This window comes from Cavia porcellus, unplaced genomic scaffold (genome assembly GCF_034190915.1).
Source record: "Cavia porcellus strain 051 isolate PalLab524CR breed Dunkin Hartley unplaced genomic scaffold, mCavPor4.1 scaffold_16, whole genome shotgun sequence".
Classification (NCBI taxonomy): Eukaryota; Metazoa; Chordata; class Mammalia; order Rodentia; family Caviidae; genus Cavia; species Cavia porcellus.
In genome coordinates this window covers 30167120-30190185 of record NW_026947499.1, presented here as the reverse complement: position 1 = coordinate 30190185, position 23066 = coordinate 30167120, and the positions used below count along the sequence as shown (strand labels likewise).

General features: G+C 47.5%; 1 protein-coding gene across 1 annotated transcript in view; it reads left to right on the top strand.

Annotated features, from left to right (window-relative positions):
- The window catches only part of Txnrd2 (thioredoxin reductase 2), a 54061-nt gene extending 45668 nt beyond the window's left edge, over positions 1 to 8393 (top strand). The window contains exons 13-18 of the mRNA NM_001256474.1: positions 1922 to 2017; positions 2363 to 2455; positions 4367 to 4438; positions 4646 to 4743; positions 6812 to 7016; positions 8120 to 8393. Of these exons, the coding sequence (NP_001243403.1) occupies positions 1922 to 2017; positions 2363 to 2455; positions 4367 to 4438; positions 4646 to 4743; positions 6812 to 6941 (489 nt within the window). The 3' untranslated portion in view covers positions 6942 to 7016; positions 8120 to 8393. The remainder of the gene's footprint in view (positions 1 to 1921; positions 2018 to 2362; positions 2456 to 4366; positions 4439 to 4645; positions 4744 to 6811; positions 7017 to 8119) is intronic.
- Positions 8394 to 23066: the final 14673 nt, after the last annotated feature.

Sequence of the window (23066 nt, the reverse complement as noted above, 5' to 3'; positions counted from 1 at the left end):
ACTAGGAAAACTGCAGAAACAAACCGTCACCCACATGCGGTGCCTCTCTCTAGGGGTCACAGAGGACAGTGAGTCGGTGAACTATTTCAGGTGTCAGGAGATACAGCAGCCTCATCAAGGACAGTCATGTCTCAGGAGAGCAAGGCTCTGTGCTGCCCTGGTTCACTCTGGAACCCACTTTTGAGAAATGCTAGGAGGAGCCTAGGATGAGTGGGAGCAGTGTCCAAGGCCAGTAGGTGGCTAAATGGCCACAAGCAAGTGATGTCACCTATGCTGAGGAACTGTCCTGCCCTTGGGCCTCCTGTATGGCTCTGGAGGATCACACCAAGCTAGAGGAAAGCTTGGCCATACATAGAGACAGGCCAGGGCTGAGGGTTGTGCAGGGCTAGGCCTTTCTTTTGCTCCCCTCATGTGGGACATGAGTCAGTCTCACAGACACGCCTTGCAAGGACTACTTTTACTGGGCCATCACAGCCCCTGTGTACCAGAGGGGCCACCCACTGGCTGTAACCAGTGTGTACATGTACACATTAGCCACCAGTCAGGTACCGTCAGGACCCTTTACCAGGCTCAGGAAGATGTGTGCAGGGCACAGGACTCAGGTACCCACACCTGCCAGATTCTGCCTCCTTGGCAGCAGTTCCAAGATGCTCCACACAGAGTGGACTATGGGGACAGAGGCTGCACTCTGTCCTATTGGATTGTGTATGATTCCCCACCTCCCCCAGTGATGGCTTCACACCTTGACTGTCCTATGCCACCAGCCAATTTAGCAGAGCAATTGCAGTTGGTTGGCCCCTGCCTGTGATCAGTTTGGCCATGGTGGCCCCTGGCTGTAGTCCTCTGTTGAATTCTGTGACTAAAGCACCTTAGGAAGCATGTTCTTGCCACCAGAGCACCATGTACATCTCTGTGTATCTAGGAAGCCTCCTTTATACCTATCAGATGAAGTTCCCTCAACTGCACAAACGTGTAGCCTTCAAGCTCCAAGACCCCAAACTGCCTGGTAGAAATGGTCATTTTTCAGACTGTGTTGCCAGAAATACTTAGCACACAAAAGGCGTTCTTTGTTTCTGAAAACAAAAAATGAAATCCACTCAGAAAAGTTGTTCTGAGCAGTGCCAAGTTAACACACTATTGTCAGGCCAGAGTCTGGGAAGAATGAGGTGGGGGTGGGGTCAGGCCATTGTTTAATGAGATATTGTGGGCTATGGACATGGTAGTTTCCGCAGTTAGTCAGGCATGGTGGAATGTGCAGACTGCTTCCCCAAATTATCTCTGCAGATCTCTGTTCATTTCTGGAATGCCAAACAACATCTGCATTTCCTGTTGTAGAGATGATTGGCAGCTGGTCCCAGAACGATATGTGCAAAAACACTTGAGCCAGGGTGCATGCCGGGATGGAGGGGTCTCCCACAGAATGACACTATGATTTGGGATTTGTCATGGGTTATGACATTCACTTCAAGCTGTGTCAGGAGAACATGAAATGCTTGGGCTTGTTTTAACCAGAATCCCAGTAAATGGGTGTGGTAGTGAGGATCCCTTCTGGGCTTTGTAGAGGGGACAGTCCTCTGAGTTCATCAATTCGAGAAGGGCTGAGAGATAAGCCTTGATTGAGTGAGGGTGACATGGCTGGAATTACTGGCAACTCATTTTGTCTTTCAAAAAAGATAATCAGAACTGTGGGCATCTCCCCAGACTATGATAGGGGAGGCCAGCCCTGAGGGCCCCAGGATGCTGCGCCTCTCACCTTGGAAGATTTGCCCTTGAGTGGGGAAGTTTTCTGCTCCTCCCAGATCTGCATAGTGTTTGGGGTTTTCTATAAGGTGCTGCCTACTAGGAAGGTGATGAGTGGTGGTGAGGGGTTGCACTGGCTCCTTTGGACATGTCTAAGGTAACCCCTACTTCCTTCCATCAGGGACGACCTGAGCTGACACCCACAGCCATCATGGCAGGAAGGCTCCTGGCTCAGCGGCTCTTCGGGCAGTCCTCAGACTTGATGGATTATGACAATGTGAGTTCTCTTGAAGGACCCCATGTGTCCTCTGAAGAGGCTGAGGCTGGTTTCCTGGGGAGAGAGTATGTATGTGCACTTGAGTGTACATGTTTGTGTGTGTATGTATGCTGCATTTAGGGGTTTGTAGTGAGTGTTTTGTGCACATGTGTGAGAATGCACCTACAGATTTGTATATGTGCAGGTATATGTATAAACAGGTATGTATGGTTTGGCTTTCCAAATCCAGCCCAGGAACAACATGAGTTGGCCCCAGCCTATGACCACTGTTCTTTGTGTCCTGCAACAGGAATTTTTCTAATTTGGGGGGCCGAGAGGCACATCTGATTCTGAGTTTGCCTCTAGGTTCCCACGACTGTGTTCACTCCACTGGAGTATGGCTGTGTGGGGCTGTCAGAAGAGGAAGCTGTAGCCCGCCATGGACAGGAGCATGTTGAGGTAGGGTCAGAAGATCATGGCTCCTATGTGGCCTGTGATGGCCTCTCCCTGGATGGAGGTCCTGTGAGCAGGACTATCTGTGTGCCTGCCTCACCAGCACTGCAGCTTGTCAGGGCAGGGTGTTGGAGCCTGGGACGATGGCCTTGATACAATGGGGAGGGACACACAGGATGGGTACCTTGGAGGGCAGTTCCAGAAATTAATGAGGCAGAGGCCTCTCTGGCAGTTTTGGTGTGTGGCTTAGCCTGACTCCTCTGCCTCAGTGGCTGCCTGCCTGCTTCTCCATGTCATAACTAAGGAAGATCCCTGGCTACCTCATTCTGAGGCCTCTCAGTCCAGCAGCTCCAGTCCCACTCCCACCTGTGCTATAGGTGTACCCAGTACCATCAGTGTCCCCATTGTGATACTGTTACTTTCCTATCAAGAGTCTTAAGGCGTGCAAACACCAGCCCAGTCCATAGGTAAAGTGCTTGTCACAGAAGGTGCCAGGATGCCACTGTGGCTCTCCCTACCTCACAGGGGCATGTGTTTCTTACAACCTGGAATGGCTGCTCTGGGTGTCCTCTGAATTCTGCCTGAGATCCACTTCCATCCCCCACCCCGTCCCCACTGGCTCATCCTCTCCTACTGGAAGCTCTACTCTTTGGAGACTTCCTTGGGGGATCTAGAAGGCACAGTTTACATCCTGCCCCAATCTGAGCTCCAGTCTTCATCCCCAACTCTTCTAGTCCTTGTAAGCATATATGGCATTTACCCTAAGAAGGCAGTTTTTATTGGGCAAGGTTGCTTTTGGGGGGTGACACCATACTCAAGTGGCCTAAAGGGAAGCCAGGCTTTAAAACCTGTCATGCTGTAGACACTGGAAGCCTTCGGCGTGGTTTCATCTTCCTGCTATAGCAGCTTGCAGGTGGTGGGAGAAACCAGACTCCATGTAGCCTGGGCAGGGGCGCCTGTGCCCTGTGGGAATGAGTCACTGGGCTCCAGGCCTTGCCCCTTTCCCTGCACCTCAAGCCCTTCCATCACTGGATGGGCCTGACAGGCTGGCCTTCCCTGTAGCGCTTTATTTGCTATTTTTGTTTGATTCATCATAAGTACCCTGGGACATATGTTCATGGCATTTATAATGTTTTATGTTTCACATTGTTGAATGGCCAAATACCCTTTGTTTGTTTTCTTTTCAGATCTGTCTTGCTTAGAACAATATTCTCTGAAGCACTATTAATTAATAATGGCTGTACAGCACATGTGAGGGCCCTGCTCATTTTTTAACCCAGCCACAGCCCCAAATGCTCTGTCAAACCCTCTATGGGTGCTGAAAACCCTTGTCCAACAGCTCCAGTGTGGCCAGGGCCTGGCCTGCCCCTTGGTCACCCTGCACCAGCCCCCACCTCCCCTTCCTCCTCCCTGAAGGTAGGGCCCAGCCAATGCTGAGGTGCCCAAGGGAGGCTGGGCAGCTCATTCTTGCCTACATGGGTGGGCTGCGCCACCCCCACACAGATCACAGCTTATGATCACCCTGTCTAGCCTGCAGTGGTCACAGGGGCCTGTGTCTACCCGACATGTGCTCTCAGGGGGTGCTCCATTGCCCTGGCCCAAGCCATAGACCTTGTGACACATCATGACAGTTAACACTTGAGCAGCCTGGTACCTGCTCTCTTGCTGCAGTTCACAACAGGAGGAGGACTATCCTGCAGACTCTAGCTCAGAATAATCGCTGTCTGCGCATGGGTAAGGAGGACACTCTCTGCAGTGACTGAGTTGTGTCCTTATCTCAGACGACATGGTCAGGCCAAGTGGGTGGCTCTAGATCCCTGAGAAGGTTTAACTTCCCTGAATCATTTCTGTTAGAGCTATAAAATGCCCACAGGACTGATTTTTCTATAGTCACAATTTTGGTGTTTTGTCACTCAGGTTTATCATGCGTATTATAAACCTCTGGAGTTCACAGTGGCTGAACGGGATGCATCCCAGTGTTACATAAAGGTGAGTGTCCCTGAGGGCCTAGGGCTAGGTGTGCCAGGGAGGAAAGAGGGAAAGAGTCAGCAGCAGGTGTAGGGAGTTCTGTGCTGTCCCAGAGCAGAGCATCGTGAACTTCCAAGGGCCACTCTTGCCCACAAGCCAAGGCCATGGAGAAGGGTCACAGTTGGGTCCCTTGGGGCTGGGCTATGTCTGAAACTCTGTGGCTTTCAGATGGTGTGCCTGAGGGAGCCCCCACAGCTGGTGCTGGGCCTGCATTTCCTCGGTCCTAATGCCGGTGAAGTTACTCAAGGATTCGCTCTGGGGATCAAGTAAGTCTGCAGGAATGTGGGCCATTCTGTGATGTTAGGCTGGTGTCCCACCAAAAGCTGGCAGCCCTAAAGTGAAGTACACTGTGGCCTTGCACATGTTTGCCACAGGGATTCATCAGACTCTCCTCAATGTGGCAGGTTCACTGTGGCAGGCTGAAGCTTTCTTCAGCCACATGCACTCAAGCCAGAGCCATGCAGCCTGTTTTGGGGGGAATCACTGTCACCGTGGATCACTCTTTGAGTCTCTTTCTATATGGTCAGAATGATCAAGCTTGGGTCTGCACCAGTGCTGTAATGAGCAAGATCTGTCTCAAATGTTCAAGGAAAGAGCCATTCAGAGCTGCTGGGTGTTTTCTGGAGCTTGGGCTATTGCCTGGGTCCCTGGCTAAGGCTGTGCAAGTTTTGTCAGTGGTGCTAGGAATAAAACTCAAGGCCTCCTGCATACTAGGTCAGTGCTATATTGCTGAGCCACACCCAGCTCTCCAGGCTGTGTATTTCAGGGTTCTCAAGGTCTATAGGGGCCATGAGATGGCTCTGGGTAGGGTGGGTTGTCTGGGGAGTTGGAGGCTGGGAGATCATGCATGGCATCTCAGGAGGAGTCTAGGCCTAGTGCATCAGAGACGAGGGCCATGCAGAGACAAGCTGTGGAGAAAGCAGAGAGGACACAGGGAGGACTGATACAAGGAGGAAGGCATATAGACAGCTGGGCTGCCCAGTATGATGGGGCACATGAGCATGACCAAGAGCCTTCTTGGGGGTAAAGAGCCGGGGAACAGGAAAGCGAAGGGAGAGGACCAGGTCAGAGGAGCAGGACCTGTATGATGAGGGGCTCTTTGCAGGCAAGATGGAGGGTCTGGGTCAGTTCTCCTGGGAAACCCAGTCCTCCACACTGGGCAGCCTGGAACCATGTATGAGGCCACCTATATCATGGGGCAGCAAATCTCAGACCCACTTAGCCCTGCACACATGTGCTGGGGCAGTGGATGGGTTATGGGGATCAGATTCTTCCAGGACATGGGCCTCAGAGGTTAATGTCTGGGTCCAAGGTGGGTTTGTGTCCTGGACATGTATCTCTGATCTCTAAGCTGCAGAGCTGCCTGCAGTAGGGATGTCATTTGAGTCCAGTGACCATTGAATAGAACCCTATAAGCCCACTATAGTCTCTGCCCAGAATCTAGACCCTGTGGGGATGGGGCCTACTGTAGGCACAGATAAAGAGGCTATAAGTGACCCTGGGAGCCTGGCCCAGGGGCCCTGTGTAAGCAGTGGTGGCCTGGGCCATCAACAGCACCAGCTTCTGACCTCAGGAAGATTTCTGGGGCTCACAGGGGACAGGGACAGCCCTGACCCTCTCCCACAAATCTATGGCCATCTGTGTGCACTAGTATGCTGTTGCCCAGATCAGTAGTTAAGTTTTTGGAATAATTTCTAGAGAATCCTTTAAATTATGACAGCCTCTTTTTTATAATACAATTGCAAAGGGTTGATTTCATTAATATGCAAAAGCTTTTATAAATTAAAAATAATTATAGAGTGAAAAACCTAAAAGAATACCGAACATAAATGGGTAATTCACAGGGAATAAAAATAAACCAGGATGATAGCACAGCCACCAGAGAGCAGGAGGCTGCCCGCCTCCTGCAGTAGGTGCTGTGAGCACAGAGCAAGGCCTCCAGGTGAGCAAGGTCGGAGTAGAAGAGCTGGGCAGGGCAGGCAGGAGGCAAAGTGAGTGCAAGCTGCAGTAGAAAGAAGAGGCTCTGGCTCGCTGGGTGGGTGATGTGAGCTACAGCCTGAAGGGGTGCAGGGGCAGGCTTTGAGGAAGGATCTGTGAAACCGTGTCTGGGAGGGTTAGAGTGGCAGGAGGCCAGGCCAGAGCAAGCAGGGAGGGTTGAATGGGCAGTGAGCCCTTATAGGCACTGGGCATTTGCTGAGAGGGAGATAGACAGGTACCACATAGGCTGGAAAAAGGCATGGGAACAATAAGGAGGCTGTGTGCATTCTCAGGCCTTCCCAGGGTCTGGGTGATGTGCTAATTCCTTGTCTATCTCCCCAACCCCCTTGCATGTAGGTGTGGGGCTTCCTACGCACAGGTGATGCGGACAGTAGGTATCCACCCCACCTGCTCTGAGGAAGTAGTCAAGCTGCGTATCTCCAAGCGTTCAGGCCTGGACCCCACAGTGACTGGCTGTTGAGGTTAAGCTGCCCTCCCTGCAAGGCTATGGGTACACAATATGCCATCTCACCTGCCAGTCTTCACAGAGGCCCACATCCAGGTACACAGGTTTGAGGCTAGAGCACATGGCTGGCTGGGGTTGGGGGAGTTTTTGTGACGGGCTTCTGCCAGGTGCCTGGTGAAGCTGTACCTACCATGCTACCTTCAGCAGGCAAGCTCTGTCCTCAGGCCCAGAAGCTGGGCTAGGAGGGGAGGCCTCAAAAGGTCCTGCCCTTAAAGGGTATCCCAAGGTCCCTGTGTGGCCATTACTCCTCCCAGTGTGCAAGAGGTATCAAGGTTGGGCTCATACCACAGCCTTCCCTGGACAGTCTCAGCACACCCTGGAGCCTACAGGTAGGAAATGGCCCTCCCTTCCTGTCCTTGCAGAGTGCCAGTGCTGACTTATTTCCCTCTTGCCCAGAAGGTGGAGATGCTGCCTCATGCATGGCCTGCTGCTGCCCTGCACATCTGTTTCTGTTACAGCTTTGCAAAGCCAGTGGCAGAACAGGCAGCGGGAAGTCTCCACTATGTTGATCATAGTCCTCTTCTAAGGAAGAAGAAATTAGCAAGTAGTTCCCTGGCTCCCGCCAAAAGCATGCACGTGATCAGAGCCCTGTCCGCTCTCAGTCAGACACAGCCTCTTCAGGCCTGCGCAGTGTAGTCTACCTCAAATGTCCCTCATAACTGTCAGCCTCTTCTGAGATCGGGGATCCTTTGAGAGCCCTCTCTCTTCTCAAGATGGAGGCTGTGGGCAGAGCAGTAGGCTCCCTTTGGAAGGAATTGGGGCCCAAGAAGTGACTGCCTGTAGCAAATCTGGGCTGGGTCCTCATCCAGGCCTTCTGGCATTTGGCTCTACATGGCCTTCAGACCTATTTCTGCCTTTGATACAGACAAACAAAAGGCATTCTGAGGAAACTTATCAGAATATTTATTATACAGCTGTTTGGTTAGGAAGTTGCTATTTTTTTTTTTTTTATTTTTTCAAAATATTTTTGGAGTATTGCAGTGCTCCCTGTGAATTCATTGATCTGGAGGGCATAGTAGAATCACTGTCCGCAGGGGTTTGGCTCCAATCCATCCCTCGAGGGTCCTTTGTGTGACAGTGGGAGACGTGGCCCCACAATGTGAGGGATAACCTGTGCTGACCTTGTGCTTCATTGGCAGGACTGGAAGGCCAGATCTGGTGAACCTTGGCCTCTTCCTAGAGAGCTGGGAGATGTCGAATGGAGCAGCAGCGTGACTGTGCAGATGACCCGTGTGCCCTGCAGGGATGGCTCTAGGGGCAGTCAGTCCCATGCCTGCACCTTCGCCCTTCTTCTGGCCCCCCAGGTCCCCAGTGCCAGTTGATGATGGCCTGGGCAGAAACCCACCCTGTGGGCAGTCCATGTCTGAACTCCCTGGCATTTCTGGAGTGCAAATAAAGAGGGTGTTTTCCTAATGTGTGTTCTGCCCATGGTGTTTCCAGTGCAACCCTAGGATTGTGCAAGCAGGGCAGGACCTGGCCAGCCTGCAAGCCTTCTTGTAGAATGGGAGTAGTTTCTAAGCCCTGTTGGTGGGTGGGAGAGGCAGACCCTGTCCCTTTTTATCCCAAGCAAGATGAACTGACCTGTCCCCACCCTTTCCCACACAGCTGTCTGGCCTCAGGCCAGAAGACCCTTCTTGGGCCCAGGACCTTATGTACAGATCACTGCTGAGATCTCTGCACCTTGAAGAAGGGTGGCCCAGCTCCCAGGAGCCTCTGGCAGGGGAGGAGTAGTGGAGGATAGGAGCTGGCAGGAGCATCTAAAGTTTTCTGTCCCCAAACGTCAGTCACCTCACTACCTTTCCATTGTGGTCCCCCCAAGTCAGCTCCTTGGCTGCACTGTAGCTAATCCTGCATATTGAAGCTTGATGGGCTAAGGGAGCGCCTGTCAGTCACTGTACAGAGACAGCACTGACAGCCGCAGGTAGGGCTCGGCATTGTGCTGAGGCTTTTGCCGCAGCTAATCCCGTGTCTTCCTTAAGAAAACATCACTTAGTCTGCCGGCCCGGGCGCCCTGGATGGGACCCTGCTTGTCAGCGAACAAAAGAATGTGTTTGCACCCTAATGGGCCTATGGGAGCCTGGCTTGAGGTGTGAAGCGTGTGCAGGAGCTCTCAGACGCCCAATTAAGATGCCAAGTGCTGGGCCGGGCCCAGCCCTCCTGACAAGTGCAGAGCCAGATCAGCCGTGTCCCATTTAACGCACGGCTGGTGGCACACCCCAGCCAGCCAAAGATCCTGTGGGGAGAGCCTGCCTCCAGCCTGACCGTTTTTGTCTGCCTTGGAGGCAAAGAGGTCACCTAACACCTGCTGCCTGGAGCCAGCAGGGGCCCTCTGGGGTCCAGCCCTGTAGGGATCCCATAGATTCCTCAGTCCTGGGAGCATTCTCTGCCAAACAAGGAACTGGAAATGGCCTTGGTGCTCTTCGTGGTGATAGAAATGACACAGCCTGTGTGGGGCCTCTGCATACCAGGTGGCCCTCTGGGCTGAGCGTCCATCCTACCACCAGCAGCCAGAGTGCCACCCACATATCTGTGTCCCCACAGCCCATCCATATGGTTTGCTTGCATGCCCCTTCCCCCTACAACAGGTCTTGTATCAGTACACCTGCCCCTGTAATTGCTGCTCTTTCTGTGCCATTTGTCCAGTGCCACATCAGGAGAGGCCCAAATATCCACAGTCCACACCCCAGACAGCCTCAGGTCCCAGGTGTTGCAGGAGGAGTTCCATCACAAAGAGCTGGGGACTGCCATCACCTGGACTACGTTTGGGGCTGGATGCAGGAGCAGCACATACTGGTTTGGCTATAGGGTATTGTATAAGAATAGGTAGAAGACCCAGAAGGCACCTGATAACTATGGTGGGACATGAGCCCAAAGCTCTTAGGCAGCTGTAGAAGCAGGCAAGGTATAAGAGGACCCCAACAGGCCGGTATGCATAGGCCAGCGGGATCCCTGGGCTGCTCACCCTGGCTTCCATGCCCTGAGATCATGGCAGGGCCAGAGTCAGGAGCAGGATGCATGTGCTGTGCAGGCAGTGTCCTGTCCTGGGGGTCCCTACTGCCCTGGCTCCAGGCTCACTGCCTGGCCAACACCTCTCTGAGCCTGCCACTGTCCGTCCCCTCCTCCCAGGGCAACTAAGGAGGGGCCAGAGTGCCAGAGGCTCCCCTACTCCCAGGGCCGCCTCCTTGCTGCCTTTGCATGTTTTTATGGCGCAATGAAAATACGATTTTAATTCCTCAGATTGTTCCATGTAACCTACAATTACCCCCGGCAGTGTCTTGCACACTTCTCCTGGCTCTGGATTGTGTAAGGACATGGGAGGGAGAGGAGCTGGCAAAGGGTGGAGGGTTGTGCTCTAAGCCAAGCTGCCCCTTCTCTGCCTTACCCTCATCTACGAAGTGGGGCAGGTCACTCATCACCCTACCACCACCACACTCCAGACCCTCCAGACCCACTTAATGATGTCCTATGACCCCTGGAGGTAGGCATACAGAGGAGGATGACAAGCAGTTGTGAGTGCTGGCTTGGAATGCAGCAGTAGAGGGCAGACCCAGCAGGACTCTGGAGAGGGACACAGGAAGTAGTGAATTTACAGTGACAGCTAAGAGGCTCAGACTGTAGCCCCCACCATTCTGAGCATCCTGCAACTCTGTTGGCTTCCAGCTTCACTCAGTGGGCAGCAGAGGACATGGTCCTGATCATTCTTTCCTGGCTGTGGAAGGGGCATTGGTCTGCTACCAGAGGCCAATGCAAGTGAGTCTGAGATGGCAAGAAGGGGTCTTGTCCAAGAGACTTGGCATCACAAGAGACTTGGAACTATAAGCCACTTCACCAAACCCTCCTGACCCATTCAGACTCTTAAGTGCCCAACCCCTCTGTCAGGACTCTGTCCATGTAACAGGTGGGTTTGTGTCTGTCCTAGGCTGGCAAGTGGGCTCTTTATGCCTCCCTGGGCTCACCTGTTTCCTTGTAAGAGCTACTACCCCCTACTCAGGGCCCCTGAATGGCCTGTCCTTCTTGGTCACCCTACTCTTAGTTCTGCTTAGAGAACATGATGGGTACATTGAGGGCTGGTCACCATCAGACATGAGGAGGGGTTAGTCTTCCACCCAGTAAGCAGGAAATAGCAGTGGCTGGTATCTGAGGCCAGCAGATGGACACTGAGGACTGGCTCAGGTAGCCCCAGCAGCTATCTAGACCCAAGCACCAGGACCGACTAGAGCCAAAACACATTGCTTCAAAGGCTCAGCTCCCTTCAGAAGCATTTGTGAATTGATTCTCCATGGAGATGGGACCTGAACCAGGCCTGGCCCCTGGGGGATGCATCCTGATCCCTGGCCTCAGAGGAAAATGCACTTTCAAACTTATAGGCTGTGAACCTGCTGTCAGGTGTAAGGCTCAGCCCAACCCAGCCTGGGGCAGAAATGCAAACCCCTTCTCCAGACCAGGTATCCCCCCACCAGGAACTGTTCAAATAAGGGGAGCACCAAGCAGAGTCACCTATAAGCCTGGGCTGTGCTAAACCTTAGCCCCATGCTGCCAGGGACCCTCCACTGTCTGTCCATTTAAGGCCCTGGCCCCCAATTTCATCTACTTTCATGGAAATGTGGTTGACTGCTGACAGAGGTTTGTTTGTTTGTTTCTCTCTCTGTCTCTTTCCCTTTTTCCCTTCTTTTCTTTTCCTTTCCTTTTCTTCTTTCTTTCTTTTTCTCTCTTTCTCTTTCTCTTTCTCTCTCTCTCTCTCTCTCTCTCTCTCTCTCTCTCTCTCTCTCTCTCTCTCTCTTTCTTTCTTTCTTTCTTTCTTTCATACCAGGAAATGAATTCCTAAGCTTGCATTTTCCAGATAGGTGCTGTGCTGCTGAACTATATCCCCAACCCTGACAGGTTTCTAAACCCTGCCCCCTGGCCTTTCATGGACCTCCAGGCAGCAGCCTTGCACCTCCCTGGCAAGCCCCCAGCAAAGGAGACTCCCTGTCTGCAGAGCTGAGGCTGAGAAAGGGCCTCTGCTGCAGTTAAGCTGTCTTTCCTACCTCTCTGACTTCTCAAATGGTTCTTCCTGATGCTGGTATCAGCAGAAGTCCAGAACCAGATAGGCCTGCAATGGTGACATTTTATGTCCTGGTCATGTTTCTTCCTTCCTCTGCCACCTTCTTAGTTCTGGACTCTGGCTGAATGCTGCATGGCCCTGAGAGCTGTCTTACACCCTTCCTGTGTCAGGCAGGGGCATAAGTAAATAGAAATTCACATTCACACCTTGGCTGTGCCTCACAGGCTGAAAGTAGCCAGGAAGGGCTATGGGTACAAGCTTCTCTGCTGGGCTTCTACGTCAAGTGGGAACTCTCACATTGTTCTGTAGACACTAGCCCATAGCCCAGGCTGGCACTCTAGCTCCTTTGGGCCAATGCCTGTTGCCCCCCTCATGGACCAAGGAAGGAACTTCCCAGAGCAGCTTGACAAGGCTTGGTCAACTATCGACAAGAATGTTCAGTATGGATAATAACTGGATAGAAGTTTCTTCTACAGAGATCTGCCAAGAGACTTAATCAGAGCTGGAAGAGACTTCCCAATGATAACATTCTAGGAGGGCAGAGGGCTGGAGGCCTGATACCTCACAGCTAGGCATTCCTTGAGCCCTACTTTCAGTAGCTCAAAGTTTCAGGGTGTAGACCCATCTCCAAGCCCTACACTCGTGGCTAGATCATCATCCAGATTCCTGAATCCACCATGATAGGTGAGGGCATACAGCAAATATAGGCTTCCACAGGGCCAACACCACCTAGGACTGACACCACAGGTCCTCACGGAACAAGAACAGCTAAAAGTGCACTTTCCTGTATGTACTAGAACTTAGCATCTGTCCACGAACATTGTCCTGTCATGGCACCCATACCCACCACGTGTCGTCCACTGACTACTTGAGCTCATTGCTGTCTGGGTTGAGAATGGCTCTAGAAAGGAAGAAAGATAGAACTTTGGGACCATTTCACAGATGTGGCTTCTTATCTCTGTGACACTGATGGTGGTCCACTGGGACCAGGGCTTCCAGACTTGAGGACCTCAGCCTGGCAGCTGTAGGCCCTAGTGCTTTCCTGAAGATCCACCCTGAATAGGCCCAACCTTTTAGGTCCTTGCCTCTGCTGTCTAGCCTAACTCTCTAAGAACTCTTGAGTTTCTGCTTCTGCCACTCAAAGGTTCCAGGAGTTCTGTACACCCTGGTCCCCAGCCAAACACCTGTGGCTGTGAGGGCAGTGAGGAGCCCTCCATATCCCCCTGGGGCCCAGCAAAGCATCTTAGACCTGAGCCTGCCTAATCCTAGCCTTGAAGCGGTTTATGATACTCAGGTTACCCTAATCCCGAAACCCAAGCTGGGGTCCTAGCAGCCTTCCTAGAGCCATCCAAGAGGAACAAAAGCCCTTCCCAGCAGGCAGCAAGAGGACTCCCTCCCAAGTACCTTCTGGGTTGGGATCAATCTCTCATTAGGGATATGACAAGATTCTGGGCACCCACTGGGATGAAAATCCAGCCTTGATGAACCTGAGCCATTTCTTAAAGCACTAGGCCTTTAGCTGGGCCTGCTGTGACCTCTTACCCAGGAGAAAATTCAAAGCCAGCAGTGACAGCAGAAGTGATAGGCGAGACAGAGCCAGCTCAAATCTAGTAAGGTCCTGGCCTCTAGGGTTTCATGGGACAGTGATCAAACCTTATAGTTTCATAAAATGAAACTTTTTCTCCTAATAAAATCAGATCTTTTGGATGTGTGACCAATGATCAAATAACACCAAATGCTTGGGAATAAAGTGGAACCATAAACAAGGCACAGTATGACCTTGTTACATAGCAGCTGGGTTTGGGAGCTAGCTGAGTACAACTCCTTACCCCAACCACTGGCTACACTGACCCAGCAGGGCTGGTGCCACGCCAGGCATGGGCACACATGTGAAAGCACCCCAGCATGGCACAGGAACACCTCACAGGTTCCCTTGTGTGTCTCTAGCATCTTTATAGAATTTTCACATCCATAGATTTCCCTAAAGCACATATAATTAGCTGTTGACCTACAAGGGTCAAGATATGGGACAGAATGTCAGGGGAGCAAAGTGATGTCCGGATGTGTTTTCTTCAGCCACCCCCACCCCCTCCCTTAATGAATGAGAAGACCATCACCCAGATACTCCAGCAACCCCCATGGGGATACACTCGTATAGCTAGGACAAGGGCCCCTGCCCCCAACACACACAGGTGTCAGCACCAGGTCCCTGCCTGTGGGAGAAGGTGGGTGGGAGGCAAGACCTCCACGAGGCTTCAATGGCTCATTGTTCCGCCTGTGGCGGCTGGAATTGGGCCGGGTGATTATAATAATAAAGTTCTAACAATCAGCCAGTGGTTGAGTTTCCACAGCTTGGGGAGTATTTGATTTTCAAAGTCTTTGGGAGGGGAAACTGTGTATCAATGGAGTATGTTGTTCACATCAGCCCATTCTTTGCAAAGCAGTGTCTCCCATCTTCTGCCTTAATTCTCTCAAAAGGTGTTGTACCTGTCAGCTCTCCAGTGCCCAGACATGTCAGGGCGGGAAATTGCACTAGGAGGCCCAGACGTGGTGGGAATGAGTCTGCCTTCACCAGCTCAGACAAGCTTTCACTGTACCCACCTCACCCGTCCAGCGTCTGATTTGAGGACCATGGAGACTCTCTGTGAGAGGGAGCTTTCCTCTGACTTGGACTCTCTCCTGAAGCACACACCGATCCTTGTCTGGTCTTTATGCTATTGTCTGAGCTGTTCCCTCTGCCGAAAGCTGTGCCTTCAGGCTCCTGCCCTGGCTAACTTCCATCACTGGTTAAGATTAGACATAGGGTCTTCCCTCCATTCTTTCATGATGCCTGGCCAGGTGAGAACTGCAGGGCTCCCATGGAATGCCAATTCTCTCTTACCCTAAAGGGTATCATTCCATCTTGCCCACAAGGGACTTCTCCAGATTCTTCTCCCCAGCATGGCTCCTGGTACATATGTAGGTGCTCACCATGTGGCTGTCGAGTATGGCATGAAGTCTTCATATTATGCTTTCTATTTCAAAATGTCTATGGTGAACCGGGGATACAGCTTAGTAGTGCAGCACCTGCCTGGCAAGTGCAAGGTCATGAGTTTGATTTCTGGTACCGAAAAAAAATTTATAAGCAAAATGTTTATGGTGCCCTCCTGTGCAAGATTCAAAAACACATGCTTTGAACATGGTTTGTGTCTGTGGAAACATGGCCATAGCTTATGTTCGACTCTGCTTCCTTCATCTTACTTCCTGGTTCTAGTGTCAGGGCCACTTACTATGCATATGAGATAAATAGGAGAGAACAGACCTTCTACAGACATTTTGTCAGGCACCCCATGTATTCTGACCACAAAGGCAAGCACAACTGAACTAGTGCTTGTAAAACAAATGTACTGAGGTGCCAGCCTGGGGAATGACTGAGTGGGTCATAAGTGGCTACTATTTTCACAGGTAGCTATAGTCAACTCTAGATTAAATAGGAAAGAAAAATATTTGAAGGTACTGAAGATTAGCCAACAGCTGTCAGCATAACTCAGAGGTCAGAGGATTTGCTAACACATGCAAGGCCCTGGTTGCAATCTCTAGTATCATAAAAAAGAAGAAAAGGGGGCTAGGGATTTAGCTCAGTGGCATAAGTGCCTGCCTTGCAAGCACATGGTCGTGAGTTTGATCCCCAGTACCAATTAAAAAAAAGAAGATGAAAAAATATTTACAGCGATCCTCCTGCCCCAACCTCCCAAATGCTGGGATTACAGGCATGGACAACCATACCCAGTTCATGTTTGATTTTAAAAAGCAGAATTGAGCTTTATGTTATCTATAGCAGGTATATTTGCATACAAAGACTCATCCAGATCGAAAGTCAATAAATGGGGAAATCTATATAATCCAAAACAAAGCACTAGAAAGCAGATGTGGTTCAACTATAATCAAACAATGTAAACTTCAAAAGAAGCAGTTTAATCAAATATATGGAAAGACATTTCATACTCAAAGGTTCAGTCAATCAGGAAAATATAGCAATTATAAATACGGATGCACCTAACTGAGGAAGTTATCTCAACAATCAAGATGTAGAAAATTTTCTGTATCTTTCTTCTCAGATTTTCTTAGGCCCCATTACAGGCTTTTTCTCTACTTCCTTGTTCCAGGTAAGGACTGAGCAGCTTCCTGTCACTAGTGATGAGTTTGCCCCTGTGAGCTGTCTTCTATAAATGCATGCATGCTGTATATACTCTCATGCTTCTTCTTTTATTCAATTTTTGTGTATGAATGGTTGTTTTCTTTGTTAGGGGGATGAGTAGCATTCCATGGAATGAATATGCCAGTTTTGTTTAGTTGTTCACCTACGCTGGACATTTGACTGGGGTTGTTTGGATCTGTCACCCATGAAGCTTCAATGAATGTCAAAGTAAATTTTCTTATGTGGGCATAGCTTTTCATTTTCTTTCTTTCTTTTCTTTTTGTTTTTCTGGTGGTTCTGGGGATCAAACTCAGGGCCTTGTGTATGTAACATGAGTTGAGCCATATCCTCAACTCACCTTTTTGATATTTGCCTTTCCCTTGTGGATATTCATTAACTGAATAGGGAGTAGAATTGGTACATGTTTAACATTATAAGAATGCCAAGCAGTTTTTCCAAAAGTAATTATAAAATACCACCATTATTCTTCACATGTTTTATTATTCATATTCTTTTTTTTTTTTTTTTTTTTTTTTTTAAGAGATAAGTTATGGCTAGGTAGCCCAGGCTGGCCCATAACTCATCACAGTTTTCTCCTGACTCAGCCTCCCAAGCTCTGGGATTATAGATGTGTGCCACCACACCTGGCTCTATTCATAGTCCTTCTGGGTATATATTCATATTCCTTCACCAAAAGACCATACCCAGGGGCATAACAACAACAGTAAAAATCATAACAAAAAGATACCTTGAAAATATCACTGAGAGATTAGATAACATGCATCTAAATAACTCAGGGATAAAAGAAGAACCCATAGAGGGGAGAACCAGCAGCAGCTCCGAGATCCACGCAATGTTGGAACTTAGGACACTGAGAAGCCAAGCAAGCACCTCCCCTCCCTGGTAAGCGGTGGTGGTCTGGCAAACTGCGCCCCTTCCAGGGGGAGAACCAGCAGCAGCTCCTGAGATCCACGCCATGTTCGAACTTAGGATGCTGTGAAACCAAACAACCAGCCTGCCTCCTTGCTAAGCAATAGTGAACCTACTGATGCTGATGCATGGCCTAGAAACAAATATCCCATTCCCCTATCCCCCTTGTTTCCCCTCACCCCGCCCCCCGCCGCCCATTAGCAAATGGGAACCAGAAATCTGAGTGTCTGGGAGGTTGACATAGCAAATAAGGGGGACTTTCTTCTACCATCTCTTTGAAGGCAAATATTTTTATTACTGTTTTGCTCTTTTCTGATTAATAGTACTGCTCTATTCAATATTCTGTTTCAATAAGTTCTATAGTGTTCTATATTTCATCTCATTTTGATATACGTGATTGAAAAAACAACTATTATAAAGATAACAAAATATACTGTGATATCTATTACTGTTATCCTGGTAACCTGCTGTGAAGTTCTGTACCAATTTCACTGTATGATCTTAGTTGGCTTTATTCTGTCTTGTTCTGTTGTATACTTTCAGGATAAAATTAAAAAAAAAAAAAAAGAACCCATAAGAGAAATTGAAAAGTATTTTGAACTGAATGACAATAAGAAGACAACCCTTCATTGTTTCCAAGATGTGGCTAAAGCAACAGTTAGAGGGACATTGATAGCTTTCTGTACCTCTGTTAAAAGTCAGGTGTGGGGGGCTAGGGATTTAGCTCAACGGCATAAGGGCCTGTCTTGCAAGCAGACAGTCATGAGTTCGATCCCCGGTACCGATAAAAAAAAAAAAATTCAGGTGTGATGGATACACCTGTAGCTCAGTCTCTGGGCAGCCAAGGGAGGGCAATCGCTTGAGGGCAGGAGTCTGAGCTCAGCCTAAGCAACACAAGTAGACAAAACCAGCAAACACTCTGTCAAAAAGAAATGCTTCTTTTGCAAATACTTCAGCTGCATGACCCCAGCAACTTTCCTAAGAAACAAAAAATAAAAAATAAAAATAAAGTACAAATTAAGAACAGTATACATAGCTGGGTATATATAGCCCAGTGTCATAAGCACCTGCCTGGCAAGTGAAAGATCATGAGTTTGATCTTTGGTACCCCCTCAAAAAAAAAAGAAAAAAAACTCCAGTAAAAATAGGATAAGAAATAAATATAAAAGGAGCTATGAACAAGGAGAAAGTAAATAATGAAGAAAAGCAATAAATGAAAGATTGGTTTTCCAAAAAAATACAATTTTTTTTTTTTTTTTGGCTTTTTTGTTTTTACCGGTACCAGGGATCGAACTCACGACTGCCTGCTTGCAAGGCGGGCACTTATGCTGCTGAGTGAAATCCCCAACCCCAAAAATACAATTGTTAATGTCACAAAAAAAGAAATACTGCTACAGCACCAAAAGAATAATAAGCCAGGCATGATGATGGCCCATACCTCTAATCCCAGCACTTTGGTAGGCTGAGGCAGGAAGATCACAAATTTGAGCCCAGCCTGTGCAGTTTAGCAATTTAGGGAAAACTTGTCTCAAATGAAAAATTACAAAAGTTTTGGAGTGTAGGTCAGTGTGAAGGCCGAGGGTATGATACCCAGTACTACACACACACCTACAGAATGATGGCACACAACTATAATCCCAGTGCTCAAGTGTCGGAGGCAAGGGAATTGCAAGTTAGATGGCACCCTGGACTACACTGTAAATTAAAAGCCAGCTTGGATTACATAGCAAGATTCTGCCCCCCTCAAAAAAAAGTCAGTCATGGTTGTTCCCAATGCCCAGAATTTGGGAGGCTGAGGCAGGAAGATCATGTGGTTGAGGCCACCCTAAACTATACAGCAAGATTTAAGGTCAATCAGGACAACATGATGAAATCTTATCTCGAAACACGACTGATTAATTAATTAAAGGATAATCAAAGGGCTATACCTCAGTGGTACAGCCACAGTGGTGTGGGTTCTAGCTCAGCATCACATGCACACATGAAAAGGAAATAAACAACATATAAACAAATTTAATTCAACAGATTTGATCCCTGAGATGAAATGGGCAGATTCTTTAATTTACATGAAGCAAGCAGAAAATATGATTATTCCTGTATCTATAAAAGAATTAAAGTCTTCACTAAAACTATTCCTTAAAAAAATTCCAGGCCTAGGTGGTCTCATTAACTTTATCAAACATTTTTTCACTTTTTTATTTGCTGTACCAGGAATCAAACTGAAGGCCTTGTGTCGCATGAGCCACCATCGGAGGTGTACAAGAGACTTAGTTTCCTCCACTGAGAGGCCCAGAGCGGGTATTTCTCAAGGAGAGTGCCAGCCATTAGCTTCTGAGATTAGGCGAGCTCAGGGTGGTGTGGCCGCAGACGTTTTGCCCAGCCATTAGGGAGACTCTGGGAGAAGAAAAAACCACCAAGCCAAGAACTCTCTGGCTTTTATTTAGAATCTCGGTGTAAGAGAAAAAAGCAGGAGAAAAGCATCTTTGGCAAGGAGCTGTCTCAAGACTCAGCAGTTTTTCTTGGGGAAAGGGGAAGGACAATGGGCAGACACAACATACTTTACTAATCTAAACTTCTTGTTGTTTAACCGTTTGATTCTCACCCAGTGCTTTTGCCCCGTAATTTAAGCAGTCACTCCACACAGAGCCTATGCTTTTGTCCTGCAGTTTAATCATTCATTCCTGGCCAAGACTCCTATAGTCTTGCATATAGTGGGTAAGTGCAGTACCACTGTGCTCTATCCCCAACCCTTTTTTATTCTTTGTTTTGAATAGGGTTTCACTAAATTACCCAGCCTGATTTTAAATACTTGTGATACTCTTGCCTCAGCCTCCCTAGGAGCTGGGATTACAGAAATCTGCCACCCAACTCAGCAATTTTACTAAAGATTATCCTAATTACTTTGCTCTCGCTGAGATAAAATACCCAATGCTCAAAGTAAGGGAAGAAAGGTTTATTTAAGCTCACAGTTTGTAGAGGTTTTAGCTCATAATAGACTGGCTCTAAGGCAGGGTGGCATGGCAGAGGGGCATAGCGGAGGAGAAACAGTCCATGGTGGGCAGAAGATAGCAAATAAGCAAGAAAGCAAGGGGCCTTGGCAGCTTCTTTTCTGCCCCTTTTATGTTCTTTCTAAGCAACCAGGATTAGGTGGTGCCAAGTCAATCAATGGACTGATTTAGTAATCACACACCCGTAATCCCAGTATCACACACTATAGATTTAGCCATCTCTGAAAAAGCCTAACCTATGACCCTGTGAGGCTTTGGGGGACATCTAGACACAAACCATAACAAAGACTAAGATTAGTACCGAGCTCACACTAAATATTTCAGTGAATAGAAGATAAACCTTTCCCAATTTATGAAGCCAACATTATGAGAACAAAAGAACACGATAAAGAAAATTATAAACCAATATCCCTCAAAAACATAGATACAAAGATACTTAAAATATGGTCATATTCAATAATACATACAAAAATATGTAAATTCATTATGGCCAACTGGGATTTATACCAGGAATGCAAGATGATTTCACACTCTATTTTTTTTTAAACGGGGGATTTAATCCAGGGCCTTGCTCATGCTAGGCAAGAATTTTACCTCTGCATTACACCCCAAACTCTTTAAAAAAATATTTTGAGACAGGTTCATGACAAATTGCCCAGGATGGCCTCAAACCCTCAGTCCTCCTGCCTCAACCTTTCTAGTAGCTGAGATTAGTGGTGCAAACTGCCACTCCTGGCAATAATCTTACACATTCACTTGTTATAATTTATCACATTAACAGAATAGAAAAATTGTGGTCATATCAATAGAGAAAAACATTTTACCAAATATAACACACACAGACACACACACACACACATAGAACTTGAACTAGAACAGCAAATTAGCACTAAACTAGAACTAAACTCAGCACACTAGAACTAAAAAAGAACCTTCATCAACCTGATAAAAAGGCATCTAGAGCCAAGGATGGCTTTCCTCCTAAGACTAGGATTAAGCCAAGGATGCCCATTCCTATCACAGTCATCAAACTTAATCACCTGAAGTCCTGGCCACTGCCATGATTTGCACACGATACACACATTATAGATTGATCAATAGATACGCAAATGGCCTGTGTTAATCAGCTATTCCCCTGTATCTGCAGGTTCTGTACCCACACATTCAACCAACTGTAGTGGAAAACATTTCAGGAAAAATCATCAGCACCAAACATGTGTAGACTTACTTTTCTTGTCATTATTTCCTGAACCATACAGTATAACAACTATCTAGCACTTACATTGTATTAAGTACTGTAAGTACTCTGGAGACAATTTCAAATGGATGAGAGCCAGGCATGGTGGTACATGTGTCTGTAGTTCTACCTTCTCAGGAGGCTAAACCAGAAGGACTTTTTTTTTATTTTAAAGACAGAAAGTAAAAAATTAAAAATAATAAAACAGTTTCAAAGTGGGCTAGTAGGACAGTCACAATAATTAATACATTGGATATTATTATCTTCATAGTGGTTATTCAGAGTATAACAAATAGGCACAAAATAGTGTCCAAACAGCATTATTACAAACCTTTTGTTTCAATAATGAACTAATAGAAACTACCAGTGTAACTATCTTAACTATCTTGTGTGTGTGTGTATACATATTTTTTTTGTTCCTTTTTCCTTTCCCTCATCACAGTTTCTCTTTTGTTTTGAACAGTTTCTTCCTAATTCACAATATCTACTATACATTTTGGACCTTATTTACTTATTCAACTTCTCACACTCGTGACTTGTTCAGCTTCTCACCCTGGTGAGACAATATGATGTTTACACATGTGGGTCTGATTTGTTTCATTTATAAGTATGCTCTCAAGTTGCATCCATTTATCTGTAAAAGTCTCCAGTTTATCTTTTTTCATGGATGGGTAGAACTCCATTATATATATTTAAAAAACCCCACATCTTTATCATCCATTCCTCAGGTGATGGGCATTTAGATTGTTTCCAAGATTTAGCTATTACAAGTTATGCTGCTGTAAACATGGGTGCACCTGTATTGCTGTGGTATGATGTTTTTAATTCTTCTGGGAAGATACCCAGAAGGGGAATAGCTGCATTGGGTCCTCTAGCTTTTTGAGGCGTCTCCATACTGATTTCCACAATGATTGCAGCAGTCTACACTACCACCAACAGTGGAAAAGGGTTCCTTTTCCCTCACAGTCCAACCAGCATTTGTTATTGGTTGATTTCTTGATGATAATTATTCTTTCTGGAGTGAGATGGAATCTCGTGTTGTTTTAATTTGCATCTCTTGAATGACCAATCATGTTGAACATTTTTTCATGTATTTATTTACCATTTGTATTTCTTTATCTGAGAAGGGTGTATTTGTCTCAGATGCCCATTTTTGGATTGGGTCTTTGAATTTAGGGAGTCTGATGTTTTGCAATTCTTTATATGTTCTAGATATAAGTCCTTTGTTTGAGGGACAACTGGCTATAATTTTTTCCCATTCTGTGAGCTGTCTTTTAACTCTGTTGGCAATTTCTTTTGTTGTGCAAAAGTTTTTTTTAAATAAGATGAGATCCCATTTGTTGATTCTTTGTAGTAATTCCTGTGCGGTATGGGTTTTATCCATGAAGTCTCTGCCTACACTTATGTCTTCAAGATTTCTGCCTATTTTTTCTTTTGGTAACTTCAGTGTTTCGGTTTTGATATTTAGATCTTTGATCATTTTTACTTCAGCACATGGTGATAGACATGGATCTAGTTTTAGTCTTCAGCATGTGGAAAGTCAGTTTTTCCAGCACCATTTATTAAAGAGATTCTTTCTTCCAGTGAACCTGTTTGGCCTCTCTGTCAAAGATTAGGTGGTTGACTGTATTTGGAATTGCGTCTGCATCTTCTATTCTGTTCCACTGACGTCAGGTCTAATTTTTTTTGC